The sequence below is a fragment of the Drosophila santomea genome, unplaced genomic scaffold (assembly GCF_016746245.2).
Source record: "Drosophila santomea strain STO CAGO 1482 unplaced genomic scaffold, Prin_Dsan_1.1 Segkk79_quiver_pilon_misjoin1_scaf, whole genome shotgun sequence".
Taxonomy (NCBI): Eukaryota; Metazoa; Arthropoda; class Insecta; order Diptera; family Drosophilidae; genus Drosophila; species Drosophila santomea.
This window is the reverse complement of record NW_025319012.1, coordinates 548870-574576: the sequence shown is the minus strand read 5'-3', so window position 1 is coordinate 574576 and position 25707 is coordinate 548870. Positions and strand designations below refer to the sequence as shown.

Genomic DNA, 25707 nt, shown 5'->3' with positions numbered 1-25707 from the left:
CGGACATGGCCAAATTCTTGATCCTGATCAAGAATTTATATACTTTATATGATAAGAAACGCTTTGTTCTGCCTGTTACATACTATTCAACGAATCTAGTATACCCTTTTACTCTACGAGTAACGGGTATAAAAATGATTAATTCTCACCTAAAGCGCAACACTTTGCCCCTACTAGTTAATCCATTGCATCAACGGATATTTATACCCAAATTTTTAAATTTCTCCCTGCCTCTAGCGGAGAAACGGATGTCTGATAGTCGAGAAACCTGGCGTTCCCTTTTCAAAGAATATATATATATATATTATATTCATAGTAGTGCGAGCTTGATCAAATTAAATATTATCTTAATGGTGTGTACCAAATTAAAACACAAATAGATAGCTCGTTAAATACGCACATTCTCACAGGAGGAAGTTAACCAAAGATATAAAGTAACAAATTGCGAAGCTCCGTTTTATATGTTATAGAATCTTATAAACCTCGGTAAATTATTATGTAGAAATGATTTCAACAATAAATCAACTGAAATCGCATTCAGTTGGTCAAACTGACTTTAAATGGTGGTGAGGTCTGGTCCAAATCAAAGTTCAATGCGCCCTGTGTACATACTCGTATGTACATATGTACATGCATAGATATCCTGTGACCTGTATGTCTCCTGGATGCATAATTAAATCGTCGCGTAATTGATTGCGACTCCGGTTTCCCGCTTCTGTCATTGGCCCTGGTCCTGTTTTTTTTATAAGCCCAAACCGAAGTTACACAGTAACTCCACAAATGCGACATTTTGTGGTCCCAAAACCTTCTCACAAATTTTTTGACTGCTAACGGCAGTATGATTAGTTCTCAAAATTTGTGTGGCTTTTTCGGATTTGTTTCCCTTTTCGACTAATCTAATCTTGCGACTAATTAAATTTACTTACACGAATAAAACCACCCGAGTGCAGTCGAGAACCCCAAATAAATTATTGTGGGTCATGCAATTGCGTTTGCAATTACGGGTTGGCTTGCGAGATGTATTTATGTGACCCCAAGGAGCAACTCTTTGAACTTGTCCCACAAACGTACCAAAAAATAATGTTGCGCCACTTTAAGCAATTAGAAAGTGCGAGACCTGGATGCAATTATCGGTTTAACATGGGAACTTCTTGGTACTTTATATTAATAATTACGAGGGGGTCAACCTATATTCGGGGCTGTGAATTCGTATCGTCGTATATTACGAAGAGGATGAGTATGGCATACGAGCTAGGCACGCTCTTTGGCATACGCAGACAGACGCCTGACACAAATTCCCCTCCGACTTACACAACTAGCTCGCCCGGGAAGTGTGAGAACGGCGTCCGGATGGTGCTGCAATTTCAAATTCCTTGCACCGCATCAAAGCGCAAACCGAATTGTGACATGTCCTCTCGCTGAAGACCCCATCTCGCACTTCTCCACCGCACCACCCATTGCGTGGCCGCCCAAGTGGCCATCAATGGGGAACAAAGGATGTGGCACATGCACTCGGAAAAAGCACAAATAACATGAACAATAATCCTAATTATCCCAATAATCTTTGTTTTAATCTTCTTAATCATTTGCAATAAGTTGATAACTGGGAGAACTACTCGATTAACACTTGTAGAGAAGAGTACATGATCGGCATATAAATTACTTTGATAAATAATACAGAAACTGGAATGTAGCCATGGCCGGCGGTTTCCATAAAAGCTGTATGGAGCGGTCCCCACCCGAATTTCAGGCGGGTGGCAAATTCCCCACGCCAGAAATTACGAAAGAATCGGTCATTTAATCGTGTACTAACGAAAGAAGTTTCTCGTTTCTCCACGTTTAAAACGTGTCCAAGTTTCCATTCATTCCCCACTACAAATGAAACTGTGTCGCCGGCCCTGGTTGTAGCTAAGACTCTACACAATACTTACACTTTTATTTTGTATAAATAACTTGAAGTTTTAGTGATATTTATTTTAGTGGAATAATTTTGTCGCAGTGTATATTGGCATCGACGTCCATTCTGGCAGGTCGTTTGGGTGGTGAAGCCCCTTAAAGGAGCAGCCACTTCTACGCATGTGTAGCCGTTGTTAATTGCCGGCTGAGCGGAAGTTTCTAAGAATTTTTGCCTTAATTACATTTCTTAATAAGTTTGTGTGAAACACATTTTAATATTGGCAGACATTCTAGCAGCGCCTTTAAGGAAATGCCGACCGTTTGCTTGGAGAAATCACCCTTAGAAGTGGAACACCTCCCTTATTATTATCCTGTTAGGGTAATTATACCCGTTACTCGTAGAATAAAAGGGTATGCTACAATCGTTGAAAAGTATGTAACAGGCATAAGAAAGAGTTTCCGACCATATAAAGTATATATTCTTGATAAGGATCAATAGCCAAGTCGATCTGGCCATGTCCTTCTGTCCCTATGAACGTCGAGAACTCAGGAACTATAAAAGCTAGAAAGCTGAGATTACGCATATAGATTCTAGAGACAGCAGTTTGTTGACCAAACAACTGAGTGCCCCGCCCACTCTAACGCCCACAAACCGAAAAAACTGCTACGCCAACACTTTTGAAAAATGTTTTGATATTTTTGTTTTATTATTAGTATTGTAAATTTCCATCGATTTTCAGAAAAACATTTTGACACTTTTGAAAATGTTTTGATATTTTTTCACATTTTTGTTACTCTTGTAAATTCTCTTGATTTGCCAAAAAACTTTTTGCCACGCCCACTCAACCGTCAAAAACTGTCAGTGTTCAACACTTCGCACTTCCACTAACTAAAGGGTATCAGATAGTCGGAAAACTCGACTATAGCGTTCTGACAAATTTCTATGCTAGAATGTGGCTAAACTTGATTATAAAGAACTACCCCCAAAAGAATGTTTACTATCTTGTGCACACTACATAACTTTCGGTAAGTAGTTGGAATTATAACTAAAGAAATTACAAGCATAGTTGTACGTATGCAATTTAACTCTTGATATTTAAACAGTAGTCACAAAAACATAAGAAAAGAGTAGCCTGGAAATGAAAATCAAATTCTTTCCAGTCCAGTAGGCGATGCTTGTACTTTTTGCAGATGTCAAACCACAGACCCAGCGTTCCCATCGAATATCTCATTCAGTTTTTGAGTCTTGCTAAATTCATACGTTCTCATTCGTTTCGTTTTCTATATTTATTTGAATAAAAACATAAAAATTTCTCAAAAAAAAACCGTATTAAAATTTGTCCGAATCCGTATTGCTTCTTTTTGTTCTCCCATTTTGTGTGAACCATCTAAAAGAAAGTAAAGTAAGAAACGGTAGCCCTGTAATAACGTTTTTGATATATGAGAGAACAGAACGATAACAAATAAAGAAGAAAACTTTACGAAAGGAAGAGGAGTGAAACTCTTGCCAAACCCAGTAAGAAATATCTCCAAGCCTTCAAAGTATTAGAAAATTCGAAATGTTCGCATCATTATTTATGTTTGCGTTTATAGTTTATATTAAATTTATGCTTATTAAAATACATTTTTTATTAGCAGACGCCAATCGAAAAGCTAAGATGACTGAGAACATTGTGTGCCACAAGTGCCAGGAGGCCATCACCAAGCGAATGATCACCGCCCTGGGCAAGACGTGGCATCCGGAGCACTTCCTGTGCCGCCACTGCGATGAGCAGATTGTGGACGCCACCTTCAACATCCAGAGCGGAGAGCCGGTGTGCAGCAAGTGCTTCGTGGAGCGGTACACCTACACCTGTGCCGGCTGCAAGAAGCCGATCCTCGAAAGAACCATCTGCGCCATGGGCGAGAGCTGGCACGAGGCTTGCTTCTGCTGCGGCGGAGCCTGCAAGAAGCCGCTGGCCAATCAGTCTTTCTATGAGCGCGACGGCAAGGCCTACTGCAAACAGGATTACGAAGACCTCTTCGCTGCCAGGTGTGCCAAGTGCGAAAAGCCCATCACGGATTCGGCGGTGATCGCCATGAACGTGAAGTGGCATCGCGATTGCTTCCGGTGCAACAAGTGCGAGAATCCCATCACCTCGCAGACCTTTACTATCGACGGGGACAAGCCCGTGTGCCCCGCCTGCAATTGCTGACATCGTCCCAAATATCCCATGTCCTTGCTATGGCACCACATTGCTCATCCAGACTTAACCACTTGTTTCCCTATACTAAAGATAAAATAGTTTCCGATGCTTAAAAGGCCAAGATGCATGCAAGAAATCAGACCCAAACATTTAACACAAACTAGACAATACACGAACACTAAATAAAAAGATTAAGGTGACCAGAGCATACAGTTTTATCTTAATTAGAATGCAGACCCACAATAACAGTGATAACTAAGAGATGAACTGGAACGCAATCCGTTTCCCAATATTGGGTAAATATTCTCCCCAAGCCCTTATCAAGTCTGCTTGATATGAGATCATGTTTCCAAGGGTAAATAAGCTACCCTGCCGTGGAACATGCACATCTGATTATCTCATAAACACCATTAGTCGGTGGGATGATGTGTCCCAGCAGTGCAGCGGAAAATGGAAAAGTCTGTGAGGGTGTGCTGTCGTGCCGTCATCGTGGAAAATTCACACATTCGGGTAACCAACACGAAGCGGCTTCGTTAGTCAAGTTTTCTTGCGGCTTTGGAGTTGCCGTTTTCAGTTTCATTTTTGGTTGGTTTTTTAGCACAGCGATTTTCCACAATCCAAAAAAGTGTATCCGCGGAAAAGCTAGCTGTCCGAAAACAGGAAAAAAAAGGTGGTTAATTAATTACACTGTTGAAACTGTCCCATAAATAATTGACATTTAAGGCGAACAATTAAGGAGTCTTTGAAAAGCAGCATCAGCTGCAAGCCTCCATAAATCGTGTATATCAAATTCAAGATCGTGTTTATGTACGTATGCTGCGAACTCTGAAATTTATTCGCGAGTTAGTGCCAGATTTTCCTGATTCGGATTTTCCAAATGCTTACAATATCGTCACGTCTAATGGCACTGACAACTCAATACAGATCGTGTAGATTGGCACCGGATAATTGTGATTTAGCCGTGCGTGCCAAAGTTGAATTAGTTTACTCAATAAACTGCAATTACTTGAAGTCACATATTGAGGGAAATAATTTATTAAATTGAGACGGAAGTCGAGAAAACAGATTTACTAAAAAATACAAGAGTTCACACAATTTCATATGTGGTGGTAAAACATTTTAAGTTTGGGTGGTCTGAATTTATTTTCTAATTAATACGGTTAACATATATTTTTAAATGAGATTCGAAAGATAACCATAGTGTGCATGTTTTTTGTATTAAAAGATATAAAATAGGTATAAAAGTTAAAATGGTGGGGAGGCAATTAAAATGTTAATACTTACCTCAGACAAGTTAAAAAATGCGAGTTTAATTAAAAAATATTTCATTTTGATTACCTGGTGACAGAAAATTAATTGTTAGCATGTGCAAGTGTCAGTCGCGGTATGAATTTGCATATTACGAATGTGTTTATAGCTCATACAATGAGATCAATTAGAGTTTGTAATATTTGCTATTGATGATTGTTTTGGATCAACAAGAACAACGCATACGCTGTCATTCACTAAACTTTTTTTCGGGGAAATGGAATCCGAGAAAGAGCTCTAAGCTTCCAGGCCAAAATTATTGATGCTACACTGGCATTCTTTTCTAATTTGTCAATTTCTGCGAACGAAAAAATAACAGAGGCAACTAACAATCCGATAGCACTGGAAAAAATCCAAGCCTAAGTCAAACAAAACTGCAAAATGTTTCATTTTGTTTATCTACGTTTTATTCTATTGGGGTCCCAAAATTCCAACGTATCAACCGTTTTTTGTTATAGTGCAAGTCGTACTAATATTTTAAACAAGTTACAATCAAAAAATTAAATTTATTCATTAAATATTTGAAATATAAAACCTTTTTTTGTATAATAAAGCAATGCAAAGGCAGAAATTGAATGAAAGTTAAGTTATACATTCTTTCAGTAAATAAGCGATTTTTCTACTGATTCTTAACTTTTTGTTGCAGTGCAGTTAAGAAACAGTCGGGGGCAGTCACTGACACTGAAGAACCTCCACAGTCGTACTTTGACTCTTGCGGTCGTCGGATGTTTGTTAGTTCGCCGGCTTCGCATAACTTTTATATGGAAATTGCCGTATTTGGCGTTTCGAGCAACAGGACGGCTGTAGACGCACCTTAAAAGTCCGCCCGGATCGGCTGGGTCGCGCTTAACCTTTAATGGGGAAACGCCATGGGCCCGAGCCTTTAAAGCCCCTCCGATTGGCAACCGGTTGGCTCCCAGTGAATGTCTCTGTGTTTCTGTGTGTGCCTGCTGCAAAAGCCTCTTTGTGTCATTCGTGTGTCATTAGCATCCGCCAACTGAGCTCCCAGTGTGTCAAAAGATTTGAACTTTAAAGTGCTCAGGTGCTGAAGAGGCCCACAGACGAAAAGTAGACAGCAGACACTTGGACTGCCAGTCAGTCAGTTAGTCGGTCTCTCGGCCTTTGAACGCACTGCGAAAAAAATTGTGAGAATCGGATATTTGGTTATGATATGAAAAAAGTAATTAACTATCTCCAGGAAAAGTATGTTTAATTCAAGACAATACCCAATAAAAATGTGCTGGCAATGATCAACAAGAAGCGGATAAAACATGTATTACAGAAATTATTTAAAGTAATTCCCTATTGGTTATAATGAAATGTTCCAAAAGTCAATGAGTTCTAGCCCAGAGATTCAGTTTCCAGGCAGCTTCACTGAATTATTTTTCCATTCGGCTTTTCGGTCAGTGTATGTGAATTGCTTATCACGTTGTTTGACTTTGGGCTCGTTTGAATTATGCGTGCTATCTTCCATTGCCATTCCCCTGGCCAGCGGGTAGGGTAATTCACGCCGCAATTGTCTCTTTCGGGTTCTTTTTATCACACCTGCCGTGCGCCGCTGGATACCACATACATGCCACCCATCCATCCGCACTGATCCGACGTGTAGTGGAGTTCCTAGAGTACTCTGTATGGTATGGAGTGGTAAGAGTACACGCACTTCCACTAACAATTTTTGTCTTTTCTCGGCACGTCCACGTTGAGAGAAGCTTGGTACTAGCTTAGAATTCGTTATAATTGTTAACGTAGTTCTATGGTTTTTCGAATTCAAAATTCGTTAACGTTTTAGGCAGTTGGTTAGAAGGTTCAGAAAACATATAAAAATTATCATAATTTTAAACCCAAAACTGTCCCAAAAACCATTCAACTTTTTGAAGTAAGGCAGTCAGAGCAAACAGTGAAGTAAGCCCACATTGTTTGCCTAAATATTTAATTTAAATTATTCCATTTAAAAACCGATTGAGCCAACTGAAGGCGATTCGACATGAAGTGAATCAGCAAAAAGAACAATTAATATCAATAAGAACAAAAAAACAGCGCGCATTCGAGGCGTTCGACTTTAGAACCCCTTTAGAAAATGTAGAATAAAAAAATTAAGACAAAAAAACCGAAAGCAAAGCCCATAAGCCTCTCACCTGGCGCTGGCCAAAAATAGCGACCGAAGACCATTTAATAACAATATCAATATGGGAAACGAATTCCAAGCTCATTTTGAATTGTAGTAATCAGAATTCGTATTTTCGCGGCTGTCGAAAATTTTGTGCTGAATTAATATAGTGATAAATGAAGATTGCTTCAATGACAAACGGGAGTGTGGGCGCCGCTATCAATAAAAACAAGAGAGAACGCTATAGTCGAGTTCCCCGACTATCTGATACCCGTTACTCAGCTAGTGGAAGGGAGAAGGAGAGTCTTAAACACAGTTTTTGGCGGTTTGTAGGCGTTATAGTGGGCGTGGCAGAAAGTTTTTTGGCAAATCGGTAGAAATTTACAAGACTAATACAAAAATGAAAAAATATCAAAACATTTTTCAAAAGTGTGGGCGTAGCAGCTTTGGGCGGTTTGTGGGCGTTATAGTGGGCGTGGCAGAAAGTTTTTTGGCAAATCGATAGAAATTTAGAAGACTAATACAAAAATGAAAAAATATCAAAACATTTTTCAAAAGTGTGGCGTGGCAGCTTTGGGCGGTTTGTGGGCGTTAGAGTGGGCGTGGCAAAATTTTTTTTGACAAATCGATAGAAATTTACAACACCAATACAAAAATGAAAAAATATCAAAACATTTTTCAAAAGTGTGGGCGTGGCAGTTTTGGGCGGTTTGTGGGCGTTAGAGTGGGCGTGGCAGCATGATTCGACAAACTTGCGCTGCGTCTATGTCCCTGGAGTCTGTATGCTTAATCTCAACTTTCTAGCTTTTGTAGTTCCTGAGATCTCGACGTTCATACGGACAGACAGACGGACAGACGGACAGACGGACAGACGGACGGACAGACGGACATGGCCAAATCGACTCGGCTATTGATCCTGATCAAGAATATATATACTTTATATGGTCGGACACGCTTCCTTCTGCCTGTTACATACTTTTCAACGAATCTAGTATACCCTTTTACTCTACGAGTAACGGGTATAATAATTACCATTCATACCCTTTAGACGGTACATTGATTTGTTCGAAAATGAATTTCAAAATAAACGAAAACTGGATTTCCTAAAAATTGGAACGTTTGAACGTTTTTATAAAGTCAGCTAGGGTATCTAATCTTCGATTATTTGTTTTAATAAACTTACGTTCTGCACCAAAAACGAAAAACTATTAATGTTCGTGGTATATATGTATATCTGCCATACTCATTGTTCTTTTTCATATTTCCTGCTCTGGATTTCGCACATCACATCAATTGATAAATGCTACTTATCAATTTGTGATCAAAAGTAATTAAGTTTGTAGCGGAATCGAATGTGGCTAATTGGATACAGCATTGGAAAAGAAGACCAAACAGAAAAAACACATGGAAAAACACCAAACAAAAAGCGACAATTAAAAACTACGTTCAATATGTGTAAATACGTAATGTGCGCATACGAGTGAGTGAAAACTGAGCCGACTGATAACTGACTTTTTGAAAGTAAAGTAACCACGATGGCGTCTACTGCTATTTTTTTTGTGACTCTGCTCACAATGATAACCCAACATAACAACTGTGCAGGTAAGTGAACTACACACAATTTAAAGATGTCATGAAGGTTAAACTTTATCACTCAATATTGTAGATTGGTAACTTATTAATCCATTCAATCTGCATTAATGCATCTTAAGAAGCAAAAGTAGTCCATTTAATTTTCTGTGTTATTCAATAAACATATATTACAAGTCATGTAAATTCTTCTGAAAGAATAGAAAACAATAAACTCCGTTTATAACCGACTGATGGATGGGCCAAAGGCTTTGCAGTTTTATTTGCAGAAATACCGAAAGAAATTCTTCGAAGACTAAGAAAGCAATGCCTATTTGAAAATTTTATTGAAGATCAATAAATAACTTTTAATAAAATAACTATAAAAATCGGACAATATATAGTAAACTCATCTGTAGTAAAACCCACTAACCGCTTTTCTCCTGGTTCTATTGCAAATAGAGACCTCGTAAAGGGCCACTACACCGATATTAGCACCGTGGGAATACAACCGAAGATTTTTCCATAAGTGCTATAATGAAGTGCAATCTTCTCTTTTGACCTTTTGAGGTTGGGGAACTCTGGGTGCTTTTTATTTCTTTTTCGCGTGCCCAAAGTTGCACTTTAACTCCTATTTGTAAGCCCATTGCGTTCAATGCGACTGGCAAGGCTCTTTTTTTCATTCGACTGTCACAGGTGCGAACTGACGTTTTGACAACTTGGTAAGCGATATGTGGGCCTGGCTTTTCGCTTTTGACTTTGCAACCAACTGACTGACGCTGATGGACTGGACTAGCGACGAACTCCCTTAGTCTGCTTCATCAATGTCTTAAACTGGGAAAAATTCTTTCTTTCTTTCTCTTTTTGATTATAAACAGTTTTCTAAATATCCTTATATCACTTCACTTATTTTCATAAGGAGTTTTTACTTTGCCTTAACGCGATGCTTACCTTAAATTATCTTAAATTTTACTGTTGAATTTTACTGTTGTATTTATTAGTCTTGTGCTTGTATTTATTTATACCTATTGCATATTATTATTATTTTTTTTTATATATAATAACATATTTATTCCTACGTATTAAGATAAATTATATTTTTGTTAGTGTGTGAGCACACGCCCAAAAATTAATTCATCACGCTGCGAAGTCACACACCACATATTTTCGGGGGATGACTACCACAGCCTTCCATTCCAAGACAGCTGACGCTAAAAAATTCCCCTATAAGCTCTGCTTAGTTGAATACACCTAATATGAAGATATGAATCGGCGGTCAATCAGTCACTCGGGTTAAAGGTGTCGAAGTGCCCGCCAGCTGCTATTTCACGAGCGTTTCATGACTTTAAATAAATAGTTTTGCCCAATGATTGGTCTTAAGCTTTTGCAAAAACTGACAAAAACTGACCCCAAGCTATTTACGGCATTAAGAAAATTATATAGTACGGCCATCGATCTTAGCAATATAACTACTCGCTTTTATTTATTTTGCTACAAAAGTGGCTCAAAGCCACAAGCAGTATTCAACCAATATTTGTATTTTTTTTAACTTCAACTTGAATCGCTGAATCTCACAAGAAACCATTACTTTAAACGCCTTTAAGCCAGTGTCCATTCTCTTCATAAAAATCTCTAATTTTATGGCAAATCTCCTAGCCTGCCACAAAACATTTTTAATGTATTTCATATTTTGCACACATACTGGCTGGATTTATGAGCGGGCTTGACACATTTATCAGACAGTCAAGGTTGGTTCGCTGTCTTCTACTCCGGTAGGTATTTTGCATAGCAAACTATTAACAAAACGAAAACCCATTCGCAGTTATGAAATCTGTGTCTGCCACTGCCCAACAGTCGCACCCGGGTTGAGATCCCAGAAATAGCGTGATTCAGCTACAGATGTGGCGCCTATGAAGCACTCGCATTGTGCTCCTTTAAGTGGGAGTCTGAAATCTGCATTATTTATTAAACTTATTTTTCCAGTTTGCAAATACAGCGTTGCCAGGTGAATAAAAAGGAGACTTTTAAGGAAATGAAAAGTGTCAATGCGGTTTTATAAGGCAATCCATTTGAATTCCTTGAATCCTTTAAACATTTTTACTGCGTAAGTTTAATTAGCCCAGTTTAATTAGCCGGTATTAGCATTTATTTTAAGAGGCTCTTGACTTTGACAAATGCTTTCTACTCGCTGACAGCTAGCAATTAGGCAGTCCGCCCATAGATCAGCGTCCAGAGTCAGTTATTTCTGGAATTGGTCTTAGTGGTCGCCCCTCGCTCAATGCCAAATGCAAAGCGTCTTTGAAGTTCGCCTGGTGACTTGTAGTCTGCGATAATTCCTAATTTCCTTTACTTTCCTCAATTCCTTATCCACAGTGACTGTGCACTTCTGTGTGCCAGACTGAAAAGGAAAACTATTGAAAATTGCATTAAAATCAACAACAACAATTTGTGTCTGGTTGATGGTGGTACCCTTTTTTATCTTTATGAAGGAAGTTATTATAAGGATACAAGCCATCTTTAAACTACCGTAAAAGGAAAAAAAAACCTATCTTAAGATGCTTGAATTTGATTGTCGCAGATTATTTTCTTTTAACTTTTTGTACATGTTAAATTTAACTAAAACATACACAACATTTTTAAGTGTCTGACAAGTGTACAAGTTCGAGTGACTGCCATTTAAGCTCAACTTGTTTAAATTTAAATTTATTCAGCTCTAGCAGAGGGAAATTTCAGGGACAGCCAGGACAGGAAATAGAAAAACATTCAAGACAATTTGTCTGCACATTTCGATCGGGTGAAAGTAGAAAGACAGAAGTGGTGTGTAGTGGATTTAATACTGCGAATCTAAACAAAAACCAGAACCTGAGATTGGCCACGGCAACAGACAACTGCAGTCAGTGCCAAGGAAAACAGAAAACTACGTCTGGCATACGCGACGTATGAGTAATGAAAATAACAATGCAACATGGAAAGGAATGGGAAAAGAGTAGCGAAAAAAAAATCCCTGACAAAGACAAAGTTTTCATTACGCAGCAGTAGACAAAAAAATGTGTGTCGGATGCTGGAAAACACCAAATTATCCGCAGACCCAAATGATTCATATTCAGCACGAAGAGCCGTATAAAAACCAGGACTGTGAACTACGAAAGGTTAATTGGTAGTTGGAACTGATCAAACAGACGGGCAAACAACTGCCGACCTAATTCGATGCGATGTCAATTAATTCGGGCAGATTAATTAGTTTATGCGAAATAAGTTGACATTTCATCCCGGTGCCGCACCCCACTCGGAGTCTCCATTTCACCTGGTCAGTGGCCACCAAGTTCAGGTACACAGGCGCAGCTAATGGCCGTGTCAGGATCCGAGTCGTCGCCCATCCATTGTTGACAGTGCTGTCATTAGCGATTCTTGTACACTGTGAAAACTTATTTGGGAGCATATTTTTAGGCTATCGCCAAAGTGTTTTTCATTTAAGCTTTATCATTTTAAAAGAGAAAGTAAAAGGGAAGTACAACACATTAGCATGCTTCATAATATGCATTAATTTAGGCTTACCCATTAGGTCTCTAGTATCAATTTTAAGATTTATATTATTTTTATTAAATTTAAATTTTTAAATTAGAACGGTATTTATTAATATTTGTTAAGAAATAGAGTAGGTCGATTTTGTTTTACAATAAAATCCTTAACATTTTTCTGTTCGGTAAACATTTCCAACGAGTCCAATCACCCCAGAAAATCCCAATTGGGTTATCCAGTCCCTCCCCAATTTAAGGGCAACGTTTTATCCACTTTTTAATGCGCCATTTACTGGCCTTTTAATTTACCACCTAATAGATAACCTTAGTCCATTCCTGTTTCATTCCTATTTACCTGCCCTTTTAACGCTTTTTTGGTTCATACAGCTTCTGACTTTTGGTGTCGTTTTGCGTGTGGTTTGGGGGAGTGTTTTTTAATCCCCAGCTTAACCCTCTCGCCTGTCACAGGCTTAATGGTCTTAGAGCTCTGATCTCCGGGGAGTATAAGGGGTCAAGTTGAGATTCAATTGAGAACTGATTAAAGCAAATGGGCGGTATAAGATTGGTGAGTAGTAGTTCGGTCCGTTTCACCTTACTCATTCTAACACAAAAGGAAAAGTGCTAGCCTTTTCATGCGAAAGGGAATCAGGCATAGGAAACTAAGCTATCGAAACATCATTACTAATCTATTTATTTTGCCGATTGGTTGTAAAAATTCTGTGGTCTAACATACATGAAAATTTGTATAGTTTCCTATTACCAACATTTAAAGCGTTTCGACGACCACAAGTTGTAAAAGTTTATTAGTTTTTGTGAAGGAAAGCACTTGGCACTTAAACTTGGACGGAACCCTTCATCCACAAACTGGAATGGCGCCACCATTTGGCAAGAATCTGGGGAGTAAGGGACGGCATAATACCCGCATATTTCATTAGAAACGCTGACAGCATTAGTATATTTTTGTGCGTTGGTCCTTGCCTCAAAAGCGCCACGTTGTTCGCCAAGGACACGCGTTTAAAATGTCATTATAAATGCGCGCACGTTGGAGTAGCACATATAAAACTCAAACCCCCACGTTTACGTATTTTATCAGCGTTTTCGCATGCCTGAGCGTCAACAAATGTGGTTTTATTATTTATAATATGTACTATGCCAAAAGGTCTTTTAAACCGAGAAGCGATTTTCTCTCTACCGTTGTAGATTGCTATTGCCGGTATACCGAGATCCGACCCCTCCATTTTTGTAGCCCTCTGTTTGGTTACCTCTCGAAGGCTAAGGCTTAATTATGACAGGCATTTAGTGCATGTACCATCGCTTGCTTTGTGGGCATCCAATTAGCAGTTTTTTAATAATTTATTCCAGCTGTTTACACTTACCTCCGGAATTTATTTGATGCGGGAAATCACTTTAGATTAGCGTAATTTAGTGTAAATGCCTAAAAGCTTCTTCTGAAAAATAGACATTCAATTTTTAGTTTACAGACTTTTTTAAAAGAAAAAACCTCAGAAATTAAACAGATAAAAGTACTTTATACACATAAAAGTCGAAAAATAATATTTTCCCATTACCAAATGTAAACCAAAGCTTAATCCAATTTACTCGATAGACTTCCCAAACATCCCTGTAAATAAATCAGATAAAGTTCAATGCATTTAATTACTATTTGTTCAACAAGATACGCCAAACGATTTACTCCATAACATGACACGCGTTTGTCGTTTTGTTTTTCCCCAATGTTTAGTACAAATATTGTGGCATGAAATTTGGGGCATGAAATTCTCGGACACAGGGCGAGGAAAATTTGTATCCAATTATGCCTGGGGTTGTATTTTTTCTGGCTAACAAAAACTTAACCGTTATCACAAAATCAATACGCAACCCAATGACGCCGACACTTCAATTGGGAGGACAACAAAGGTTCCTGTCCTGTGAAATCGGAAGGGCGGTGCTGCCTTTGTCATTTTGATAACCCATATGCTAATAACTAATATCTGTATTATATTTATTTATCGCTTGTATTGGACTTTGACTCGTATGCAAGCACACGGACACAACCATCGTGGGTCATTAGGATGGAGCTCTTATCAAATTACGCATACGCCCTGTTCAATTTGGTTTGCAGGGGGAGTAGAGAACTATTGCCAGATCTATTAAGGTCAGCCCAAGTTTATTAAACTATATCATTTGATTGGATTAATTAACGAATGTCAGCGTATGCCCCTCCGTAGATGCAGAAGATGTACAAATAAAGCCACAATTTGATAACACCCTTCGGAAATATATTTAATTTAGTGCGGCACATTGGTTTTTATCTCTTTTAGTTTTAATAAACATACATAAAAATATCCAAAAAGTCCTTTAGGAAAGGTACTTGGATTTTTACCTACATTTCCCAGCTGCATATTGCTAGTCGATGAAGTTAATATTAAGCCACAAATGGAATTGGAAACCCACTTAAACTGAGTGGGTCAATTGTGTTCAACCACTTGTGGCAGCATGACAATCTATGAGACACACACACACCCCTTAATCCCTTATGACGCCATCCACATTAACTTGATTTTTCCACCCTCTTGCTCCTTTGCAGCCGTCGATGTTTACTTTCCCAGCACGTCGGTGAAATTCAATCTGCCCATCAATGAGGAATCGGAGAGCATATTCTCCAAGATCCCGCTGGCTCAGTTCCAAGTCCTGCAGATGGAGAACAACCGGTTGGCCAGTGATTTCCTGTATAGCCTGGAGGAGAATCCACTGCTACGGATAAACAGTTCCTCCGGCGAGATTTATATGCGCACAGATTACCGCTCGCCAAACTCAAGTGCCACGTTTTTGGTGACCGCATTTCCTAGGGATCAACCGGATCACGAGTTGCTGCCTGTTTCGCATCTTTCGTTGGAGGTTACACCCCAGTCCATGGAGGATTACTGTTCGGAGTTGGAGCACATTTGCTTCTGGAGCAGTGCTCAGTACAGTATAGCCGAGTCGCACGGTCCATATCGGCGCAAGGATATGTTTGAACCTGTACTTATCGGAGCCCTTAATTCCCGGGCTGCGAAGTATCTGTGTCCTCATGTATCTCTGGAATACTCCCTCAACGCTGGTAGTTCCCATTTTGTTTTGAAACAAAATCGACTCTACACCCGACAACCCTTGGATCACGATGAGCTTCATGGCCTGAATGCCAAAGCCGGGCAGCTGCAGGCCAGGATTACCTGCACAGTTAAATTGTCCAGCAGGGATCAGAGGAAGTTCTCGCGCATTTTGGATATCAAGTTACTGGATCGCAATGATAATGGACCCAAGTTGCAGGAGAGTAATTCCAAGTTCGATTTCTATCTGGAACAGCCCTACTTTCAGGCGGTAAGTTTAAAAGTTTCAGGGGTTTAGCGGATTTGGGAGGAGTGGGGCTAAAGCAGGGAAAGAACATTTCAGGGGTAGGGGCACACCAACCAGACCCTCACCAGGCAGATTGTTCGTCTGCCGGCTGTCTGGCTGGTCACTGGGTGCGGGTTTATTGAATTCGCCCATGATGAACGCCGCCTAGACACGCAATCATGTCGGATGCACTTGAAAAATATTTAGCGAACGTAAAATATGTGTGGTACCACCTATTTCGCTTTAAAAAGGTTTGTCAAAATACCTTTAGACACATTTGTAAATGATTTAAACTCTTAAAATATTTATACTTTCCGCCATATTTTGAATAAGCTTACATTTTTTTGGGTGTAGACACCCAAGCCCTCTTACCCAACCATTATTTCGCCATTGCCACGTCTGAATCCAAAGGTCCTTTTTGGGGTAGATGGACAAGGTAACCACTTCCGTGATTTCTTCTTCTAACTTCTCCTCCTCTCCAACTCATATGTTGCTATTAAAACGCGTAACGCTTATGGGCTTTTATGATTGGAGCATGACAGACAGGAAAGAAAACCGAAGCAAACGGAATGGAAGCGGGATCATCAAGTGACTTCAACACGTATTGCAGTCGAGGTCGGGGTTCCTTAAAGTTGCCACAAAAGGAAATTATGTTGTCGTGTTGGAAACAAGCCAAGCCTATCCCTTAGGATCGGCGAACTATGTCAGTTCAGGTGCAGATAGGGCGATCTTCTTAGTCCAACTGGAGTAATTGGTTCTGTACTAAAGTCCTGCCATTACAAATTACTCCAGGTGGCACAGCATTAAAATAATGTACATACAATAATGTACATTTTATATTATTTCAAGGAAATTGCTGCCGACATGTCCCATAATAAAATGAACAACTGTTTGATGTGATGAGGTGTGGCTGAGGTGCAACTGAACATGGGTGTGACAAAACGAAAACCAGTTAAGTCTCAGATAGTTTTAAGAGCTAGACGGGCATACAAGAAATTTACATATATTTCAAACAATACAACAAAAGTTATTCCTTAAATTATAAATGTTCTGGGACTTCTTAGTAAAATCAACAAAGAATAGTCAATTTCCTCGACTAATGAACAGTCAGTCGGACAAGGCCAGTTTGTCTCGGTTATTGATCCTGACCAAGAATATATTTACTTTATATGGTCGAAAACACTTCCTTCTGCCTTTTATATACTTTTCAACGAATCTAGTATACCCTTTTACTCTACAAGTACCGGGTATAAAAACGGTAAAAGGACGAACAAGGCCTGATCGACTCGGAAACTGATCCCGATTAAGAATATATATACTTTATAAGGTCGAAAACACTTTCTTATACCTTCTGGTGTAAATCCTTAAATAAAGCTACCATTCCTACTTAGCACCTACTCCAGGGAAGACAACCTGCTAATGTCCTTACCACTGGGATGCATTAAATGGGGTTTTAGCCTAGAAATGGGGTGTGTCAAGCACTTCACAGGGAATTGTCAGGTCCCAAAGGATCCAAAACCCCAGCCTGACCTTGTGCACGAATGAAAATGCTAATCACCTTGGCATTCTTGGGCATCCTTGTGCAGTACAGTAATTTGCCAGGGGGTGCCAAGAGGAATGTAATTATCGCTGGTCAGTAAATGCTAATGAAGCTAGCTACTTAATCGTATATTTTTACATATCCCACAGGACGGGGAGGCGGGTGAGAAAGTAATCTACGTGGACAAGGATACACTAGAGGCAAACAATCACCTGGTCTACGCCGTCCACAATGACTCCAATAGTCTGTTTCGGCCCGACTGCCACGCCTACGAAGCTGATCACACAGGCAGACCACATACCATCGTCAGTTGTCGTAAGTTTTATTTTAAAGTATGCCTATTCGTAAACAATGTTTTGCATTAACAAAATTAACAACATTTTGTGGAATAGAACTGCGATTCTCCCGAAACGGTGTCTTCCGGGAAACCCCCTATTGTGTGTCCTTGGAAGCTCGTGATCTAACAATTGAAAGCCGGATTGATGCCATGTCAGCGACAGCCCATGTTTGCTATCATATTAATCTGAGTAATCTTCACGAATCTGACCAAGAATTACCGCAAGCTCTTCCCCTGCGGTCACGTCAACATCAAATATTCGAGAGCGAAGAATTCAATGGAGATTCTGCGGGCCGATCTCTAAGCCCTCCGACCGTGGATTACGAGAAGGATGTTTCCGTATACAGATCGGCTGTTTCTAATTTTCGAGTTGTCCAGCCTGACAGTTTTCTGGACTTAATGAGGTTACGGTCTATTCGATTCGATATTGTGGAGGATAAACTTGGTGCTTTTGGCATCACCTCAACATCGGGTATTGTCTTTGTGAGAAACCCAAAGGCTTTGGAGGAGGCGCCGGAAACCATCTACTTCTTGAATGTCACCTGGATAGATCAGCAACGACTCTCGCACGTTCGAGTGATCAATGTGCACTTGATTCATGGTAGACCCGAGAATACTAGCTGCGAACTGAAGATCAAGTCCCGATCACAGACCTGTGCCCAGATTAAAAACCAATCGCAATGCGGTCGATTTTGTGGCTTGGCCACAGGGGGAGGAACTTGCCAGTGGAGGGGATCCAATTCAGCCATGTTTGGCACTAGATATGGTTCCTGTGTCCCCGAATCTCGGTTCTGCCCAGATCATGTCTGTGATCCCCTAGAGGAACTGAATCCCATGGCCTGTCCGCAGGATTGCACTCCAGCTGTAAAAATTGTAGGTCCCCATTCGAGTAATGAGAATAAGAAGGGGATCTACAGTGCCTCCGGAACCTGCATCTGCGAGGATAATGGCAAGTGCTCGTGCGCTCCGTTGGACGAGGAACCCAAGATGAAGAAACCACGAAAACGAAAGAACGAAACAGAGTTGGAACCTCTGATGGGCGGAAAAGCTACTTCTCCGAATCACCCACTTCAGGATCCACTGCTCCTAGGTGTTCTAAACGTTGCCGGTTTCGAGTGCGATCGGTCGTGCATGTTTTTCGTGATCACTTGCCCTCTACTGTTCGTTCTTCTGCTCCTCTGTTTGCTGATTGCGCAGAGGAAAATGCTCCAACGTCGCTTGGGCAAACAATCGATGACCACATCCTCGAAACAAACCCCTCCGGAGTCGGGAGACGGAGATCTGGCTTTGATGCCGCTACAGAGTGGTTTCAGGTTCGAAAGTGGTGATGCCAAGTGGGAGTTTCCCAGACAGAAACTGCAACTAGATACGGTTTTGGGTGAGGGTGAATTTGGTCAGGTCTTGAAAGGCTTTGCTACCGAGATCGCTGGCTTGCCGGGAATAACCACGGTGGCCGTAAAGATGCTTAAGAAGGGCGCCAATTCCGTGGAGTATATGGCCTTGCTTTCCGAGTTTCAGCTCCTTCAGGAGGTCTCTCATCCGAATGTGATCAAGCTTTTAGGCGCGTGCACCTCGTCGGAAGCGCCTCTCCTGATCATCGAGTATGCCCGGTATGGTTCGCTGAGGAGCTATCTTCGACTCAGCCGGAAGATCGAGAGTGCAGGCGTGGATTTCGCAGATGGAGTGGAGCCTGTTGATGTTAAGATGGTGCTTACCTTTGCCTGGCAGATTTGCAAGGGTATGGCTTACCTTACTGAATTAAAGGTGGGTGAAGGATATTACTTTTGTAACCTAAAAATTGACGTGCTTTCATCCTCCAGTTGGTTCATCGTGATTTGGCTGCTAGAAATGTGCTCCTGGCTGATGGCAAGATATGCAAAATTTCAGATTTCGGACTGACTCGAGATGTTTACGAAGATGATGCCTATTTAAAGAGATCCCGAGACCGTGTGCCCGTCAAGGTAATACCGCCAAATTAACCGCCTTTCAAATTAATAATAATCTAGAAATTTATTTTAAAGTGGATGGCTCCGGAATCTTTAGCGGATCATGTGTATACCAGCAAATCAGATGTGTGGTCCTTTGGCGTTCTCTGCTGGGAGCTGATCACCCTGGGAGCCTCTCCGTACCCTGGCATTGCTCCCCAGAATCTGTGGTCCTTGCTAAAGACGGGCTACCGGATGAGCAGACCAGAAAATTGTTCGGAGGCTGTCTTCTGCATAGTTCGAACCTGCTGGGCAGATGAGCCAAATGGAAGACCCTCCTTCAAGTTCCTGGCTTCGGAGTTTGAAAAGCTATTGGGCAACAATGCCAAGTACATAGATATGGAAACGAATGCCGTTTCGAATCCCCTTTATTGTGAGGATGATTCCGCCTTGATAACCATGGAGTTAGGCGAACCGGAATCGTTGCAGCACCTTTGGTCACCACCCAAAATAGCCTACGACATCCATGACCAGGGCACCAGCTACGATCAGTCAGAGGAAGAGATGCCAGTGACTTCGACGGCTCCACCAGGCTACGATTTCCCACGACCTTTGATTGATTCTACCGCCAAAGAACAGGTTTTGCGATACGAAAACGATTTGCGATTCCCCTTGAATATTCGAAAATCCAGTTGTACTCCAAGCTACAGCAACATGACCAGTGGATCTCCAGCGACCTCCTCATTGCCACATTATTCTGTCCCCGTGAAGAGGGGTCGCTCCTATCTGGATATGACCAACAATAGTCTCATCCCAGACAACCTGGACAGCAGGGACTTTGAAAAACATCTTTCCAAGACCATCTCCTTTCGTTTCTCTAGTTTGCTGAATCTCAAAGAAACTGCGGAGGTGGCTCCAGGACAGCAAGCCGAGGATGCAGTCTAGACATAGTTTTTCTTAGAGTTCTTATCGCACGCCTGTTTTTCAGTTCAAACTGTTTGTTGATTAGTTTTAGTTTTACATTTAATCAAGTAGCTTTACGCTGAAGCCAAATATGGATTTTAAGAGAACCGATTCCGATTTCGAATACTCGCATGCATTTATTCACTATTTTAACTAGCCAAAGACAGCCTTAGTTTTATTGATCATAAATTCTAAACTTTTCTTTTATTTTAAAACTGATTCTTGACAAACATTTAATTGAAATAAAGAACTTAAATTATTTGTAAGCTGACAAGTTCGGCCGAAGTATGAAAAGTTAACGAAAATAATGATGTATTTCACACAAACTGCTAGCAGACTATAATTTTTAAAATTTATTTTTAATTAAAAAATTGAATTTACTAAAGTAATATTTGTGCTTCAAAAAGCTTCAGAGTGTGTCTGCCCGCCAAGGGCTTTTATATATTTGGATATTTATTTAAATTACAACTTTTACGAAAACTTAATTTAAGATTGTAAAACTGCAAAAGTAAGCTAGGTTAATTTTAAATATCCATATAATATAATATCAGTCATAATATAAGTTTCAATTTATTTGCCTTATAAGCTATACAACCATAAGATTAACATTTATTATAAATCAGTGAGTACACCTGGTACATCTTAAATCCAGCACGAACCATCTCACATTCAAACCATTATACTTATTAATCGATGACAAATCTTTTTTATAAGCCAAAGAGCGATAAACAAGAGGACTGTAAATACATGTATGTACTTCATATGTTATATAAATTTTAAACATTAATTGAAATAATAATAAAATAAAGCAAATATTACAAATAGCGAAAAAATCGTGCTTCACTCATCATCAGCTACCAGCAGGTTGAGATTAGCATTACCGGCAAGGCTTCCCATAAAGGTTTCTTCGTCTCCTCTCACGGATAGAGTTTCCCTACCAGTCAGTACCTTTTTCTCCCGTATCATGGCCGTCCTTTCCCATCGAGACCCCTTGCAATTCTTACAGCTCTGTTTGGGCAACTTGAATACGGTGGTTGTCCGATTTCCGCAGTCTTTGCACTGGAAGAATCGCTTTTCAGCATCGACCACCTTCAAGGGGTGCTTCTGCTCCTTGCAACGATCGGAAGCGGAAAAGGCTGTGTACTTGCACACCTGACAGATGACCGCCTTGCATGGCATCTTGTAAGTTCCCAGCATCTTCTCTTCCATCGCTTCCTTGCGTTCAAGCTTGTTAAAGTACTCCTCCTGCGCCTCGCGCTCTCGCATCTCCACGAGATTTGAATGCGATGAGGTGGCCGCCATAATTTTCTCGATTCTCGATTTGCGCATCATCTCTCGATCGTCCTCTTCCATTTTTTTGCGCTTGGCACTGCTGGAGAACTTCTCGTTGAGTTCATCGATGGCTCGTCTCTTTCCACTCTCACTACCTCGTGTGGAGTTGGGATTGATTTTCTCCAGTGGCTTTTTCTTCAGCAAGGCGGCTGCTTTCAGCTTGGCATTATTCGCCTGGCGAGATCCAACATTTATCTCAAAGGAAAAGTTTTCGATACCGGAAAGCTTGGGCGTTAAACTAGCATCAAAGGAGAAGCCGCGGTTTTTGAATTTTTCTGGAACAGGTGTAGTGGGCATGCTGACATCGGGCGTGGCTGCTTCATATTCTTTTTTTTCACTTCCCAAGACATGGCCCTCAGCCTGCTCTTCATTTTTAAAGCGCTCATTTTCCTCTTTAAGCAGACGCAACCGCTCTAGATCTTGGACTCTTTGTTTCCTAGACGCTTCCACTCCACCAGCTAAACGGGAAACCGGACCACCACGGTCCGCATATGGTATTTTAATGGGTTCGGCTGTTCTGGGCTTTGAAGCGTGATTAGCGGTATGGGCGAAAGGGGAAACATCATATCCAGCCAGCATACTCAGACGATCGCGTTCCTTGGCGATTAACTTAGCACTTTTTCTTGCGGGAACTGCAGTAAAGGTTTGGCCGCCATAAAATACCTCGTTTTTGCCTTAACAGAAAGAAAATAACTAAGTTAACTCGAGTATTCTTCGAACCAAAAGCCTACTTACCTAAAACTTTGTTCCTCAGCTCATTGATCCCACGACCTGCGGTCGCTGATTGCAGTTCCGAACGTCGGGACATCTTGCCGTATTCCTGCTTCACATGGAAAATGCAATAATCACAATCGGTTAGATTAACAACCGAAGTGCACTTGTCCCCATTTTTCTTGGTTGCACGACATGTGCCCAAATCCTTGGACTGGCCCAGGATCATGACTTTCTGGGAGCTATCGATGGATAGGCAGGCCACATCGGAGCTACCCGCTCTCTTCTCGAAAATAGTTGGATTCAAGACAGCCAAGCACAGACCCTCAGCTGTTTTCCACAGGGATTTGTGGGCCTCCTTAAAAAGGAAAAGTGAGATCGTTTTAACCTCTCCCCGCAGATCCGATAGTTTCCAGGTGGAGTAGGGATCACCCTTCTTGGTATTCTTTACAGGATTTTTGGAAACCAGAGCGCCAGCAATGACCCAATCTTTGGCCAAATCACCCCGCTCGATGTGATGCGCAACGCCGGAGAAGGGCACAGGTTTCCTGCCCGCCATACGCTCCTGCAGCAACGAGCTAGAGACTAGCGGATTGATCATGCGCAGTCCAAAGACTGGATCTGTGTAAACAGCAGAGACGGGAGCATTTGGCTGGCATGCGGATGCCACGGCGGCAGCGGCTGGCGGAGGTCGTTGAAACGTGCTGCTCACGGTCGACTGGCGTTTAATGGGATGGTGCGGAATTTTCAGGGGTTGCGGCGTGGATGTAACCACCTGGGTAGTCTTTTTAAGCTCCTGATCCACTTCTCTGGCCACCTTGCACTCATAGGCGTTCTCCCGCTGCTGCTTCAGTCTCTTGTTTATATCACTTCCGTACTCATTGTACTTGCGTTCTAAGAAGTTCTTTACCTCCTCGTCGTCGGAGGAGTCCAGCTCTGTTTCCTTACTAATATTAGCTTTCTCTTGCTTTGCGGGTTTCACGATCTTCTCGAAGGTGAAGGCATTAGCAAAACTGATGTCTTCTCGTAGTTTTGGCAACGCATGACCCAAAATAGGCGCGGCGGGTTTCGATTTTTCTGATTCTGCAGATTTTGGAATTTCGTCTTCTGCTGCGCCCAGCAGTTTTTCCAGCGCCAGTATTTCCTCCTCATCGTCGATGTTAACATCTGTCTCGGATTTCTGTGGAGGACCCATTTCATTTGGGTAATTCAGCAGTTTCACGTGTTTTTGTAGGTATTTCTCTTAGTTTTCCAAATGAGCGCACAACCAATTCCCTTTTGGCGGGCTTAGTGTGTCCGTTTACTTATAAGGTTCATTGGAAGTGCTCGTTTGTCAACACTGTTTACTCAGAGATGATAAGATGCGAGTTGCGCTATTATGCAGTATTTAGTTAGTTGGTTCTTTAATAGTTGATATTTAAAACAATATTTAAGTACTCCTAATAAGTTTAGAAAACTTTTCAGTAAAAAGAAAAATGTGATATATAACGAATTTGGTTCCTATATAACGAATTTGGTTATTTTTGGAATAAATATCACTGATTGGTGATTGTGGTTGGTTGACTTTGTATATTATAAATACTAAAAAATTTCACATTTGGTATTTTTTTTTATACCGCGCGTTCTTCATTTTCCCAAATCCAAGTTATGGTCATCCGCTCGTCAATAAGTCATCTTTCGGCTTTAATTCGCGAAAAAACTGCCGAAAAGGCAAATAGAAAGTGCCTAGAAGCAGCCATTTTAACGCAGCCGTGAGAATCACAGGGAATCCTTCGCCAGCGGTGTCGAGCTGCCGTGGATACGCGGAAAAGAAGCTGCAGCAGCCGAAGAAATTTGGCTGAGTGTGCGCGAGAGGGAGGAAAACGGGGGACCGCTAACAACGGATCGCGAATTTCGTCTTTAGACAAAGTTTTGCGCTGCCTGTCACGGTATTCCACGGCCTTGCCCACGAACATTCCGCCCCTGGAAAAATCGCCTGCCAGGCTAAAACGACGGCGAGGTGAGAAACGCAATATGGCGAAAAAGATCCCCGATCCCAGCCAAACCGCCATGCGGCGCTGCTCCACCCACAATTCGGCACCCCCGCCCGTTAAATTCGCAAATTGGTTTCACCCGCATTTGTCATTACTTTTGATGCGATTTTTTGTTCTCCCCACTTACGTTTTTTTTTAGATGTTTTGCAAACATACCGTGGCCATTTTGTGGTTATAAGCGCCGCTTGTAGGCGGCTCCACGTGTGTGTGTGTGGGTTCACTGCATGTGTACCAAATTACAACCACGCGGCCTCCCTCATGGTTGCTGTTGTTTGTGCCGTTTCTGATAACCTCTTGCATGTTGTTATCAAAAATGTCAGAGAGAGCCCAAAGAGGAGCACGGCTTACATCACAGACTTCTCATTGCTTCAGTGACCTAATGCACTCCTAACCTTCGAAAAAAGGCTTTTTCTACTTAACGAAAAAATAAATGGAAAACAAGTAAACGTTCTACTGTCGATTTGTCGCCTGATTTGTTGTTTATTTTTGTTTGCCTTACTCTTTTTGATATTTCTTGGCATCTTTTTTCGTTTACCTGCCATTTCTATTCTCCCACCTTTCGCTCTATCGCTTTCGCTGTCACTCTCTTCTTTGCATTTTCGCCTGTCATCCTGCAGTAGGTATTACCGGCATCTCTTCCACTCCCTGCAACCCGTTACGGTCCGTTTCCTCCTCAGATCCTCATCTTCATGTGTCGAAATTCGTATTCTATAATATAAAATATATAAAGGTCGCCGATTACTTCGGCAATCCGAAATGCATGTTCCGGAAAATCGCAAATTTAAGATTTTATTTAATGTGATTATCCTTATCAAAGCTCCTAGTTTTGTCGATTCTTTGATGGGAAAAATATTTCATTAAATTCAAAATTCAATAAACATATATGTATATAAATAAATCAAATTTA

General features: G+C 41.0%; 3 protein-coding genes across 6 annotated transcripts; 2 read left to right on the top strand and 1 right to left on the bottom strand.

Annotated features, from left to right (window-relative positions):
• Positions 1-3125: 3125 nt before the first annotated feature.
• Positions 3126-4287, top strand: LOC120457818 (transforming growth factor beta-1-induced transcript 1 protein-like). 4 transcript variants are annotated; one of them, XM_039645315.2, is made up of 2 exons: positions 3126-3412; positions 3535-4287. In XM_039645315.2, exon 2 carries the CDS (start codon positions 3555-3557, stop codon positions 4089-4091), a length of 537 nt encoding a protein of 178 aa, XP_039501249.1. In that variant the 5' UTR covers positions 3126-3412; positions 3535-3554; the 3' UTR covers positions 4092-4287. The 4 variants fall into 4 exon arrangements, with proteins under 4 accessions (XP_039501249.1, XP_039501250.1, XP_039501248.1 ...); XM_039645316.2 differs by having other exon boundaries at positions 3126-3457; XM_039645314.2 differs by having other exon boundaries at positions 3127-3412; positions 3532-4287.
• Positions 4288-8987: 4700 nt separating this feature from the next.
• LOC120457702 (proto-oncogene tyrosine-protein kinase receptor Ret) lies at positions 8988-21537 on the top strand. Its single transcript, XM_044006722.1, has 6 exons — positions 8988-9099; positions 15172-15944; positions 17649-17814; positions 17892-19600; positions 19657-19797; positions 19858-21537. The coding sequence occupies exons 1-6, from the start codon at positions 9033-9035 to the stop codon at positions 20704-20706; spliced, it is 3705 nt and encodes a 1234-aa protein (XP_043862657.1). The 5' UTR covers positions 8988-9032; the 3' UTR covers positions 20707-21537.
• Positions 21133-24091, bottom strand: LOC120457703 (protein MCM10 homolog). The gene is made up of 2 exons (XM_044006724.1): positions 22792-24091; positions 21133-22730 (listed from the first exon to the last, which is right to left on the bottom strand). The coding sequence occupies exons 1-2, from the start codon at positions 23960-23962 to the stop codon at positions 21565-21567; spliced, it is 2337 nt and encodes a 778-aa protein (XP_043862659.1). The 5' UTR covers positions 23963-24091; the 3' UTR covers positions 21133-21564.
• Between the last annotated feature and the right edge of the window lie 1616 nt (positions 24092-25707).

Bases quoted from the DNA above. Each gene is read 5' to 3' on its own strand.
- LOC120457818 (XM_039645315.2), top strand. From the start codon at position 3,555: ATGACTGAGAACATTGTGTGCCACAAGTGCCAGGAGGCCATCACCAAG.
- LOC120457702 (XM_044006722.1), top strand. From the start codon at position 9,033: ATGGCGTCTACTGCTATTTTTTTTGTGACTCTGCTCACAATGATAACC. The intron at 9,100-15,171 runs GTAAGTGAACTA...GCTCCTTTGCAG, and splicing joins CCAACATAACAACTGTGCAG to CCGTCGATGTTTACTTTCCC. The intron at 19,798-19,857 runs GTAATACCGCCA...TTTATTTTAAAG, and splicing joins GAGACCGTGTGCCCGTCAAG to TGGATGGCTCCGGAATCTTT.
- LOC120457703 (XM_044006724.1), bottom strand. From the start codon at position 23,962: ATGGGTCCTCCACAGAAATCCGAGACAGATGTTAACATCGACGATGAG. The intron at 22,731-22,791 runs GTAAGTAGGCTT...CTTTCTGTTAAG, and splicing joins GCTGAGGAACAAAGTTTTAG to GCAAAAACGAGGTATTTTAT.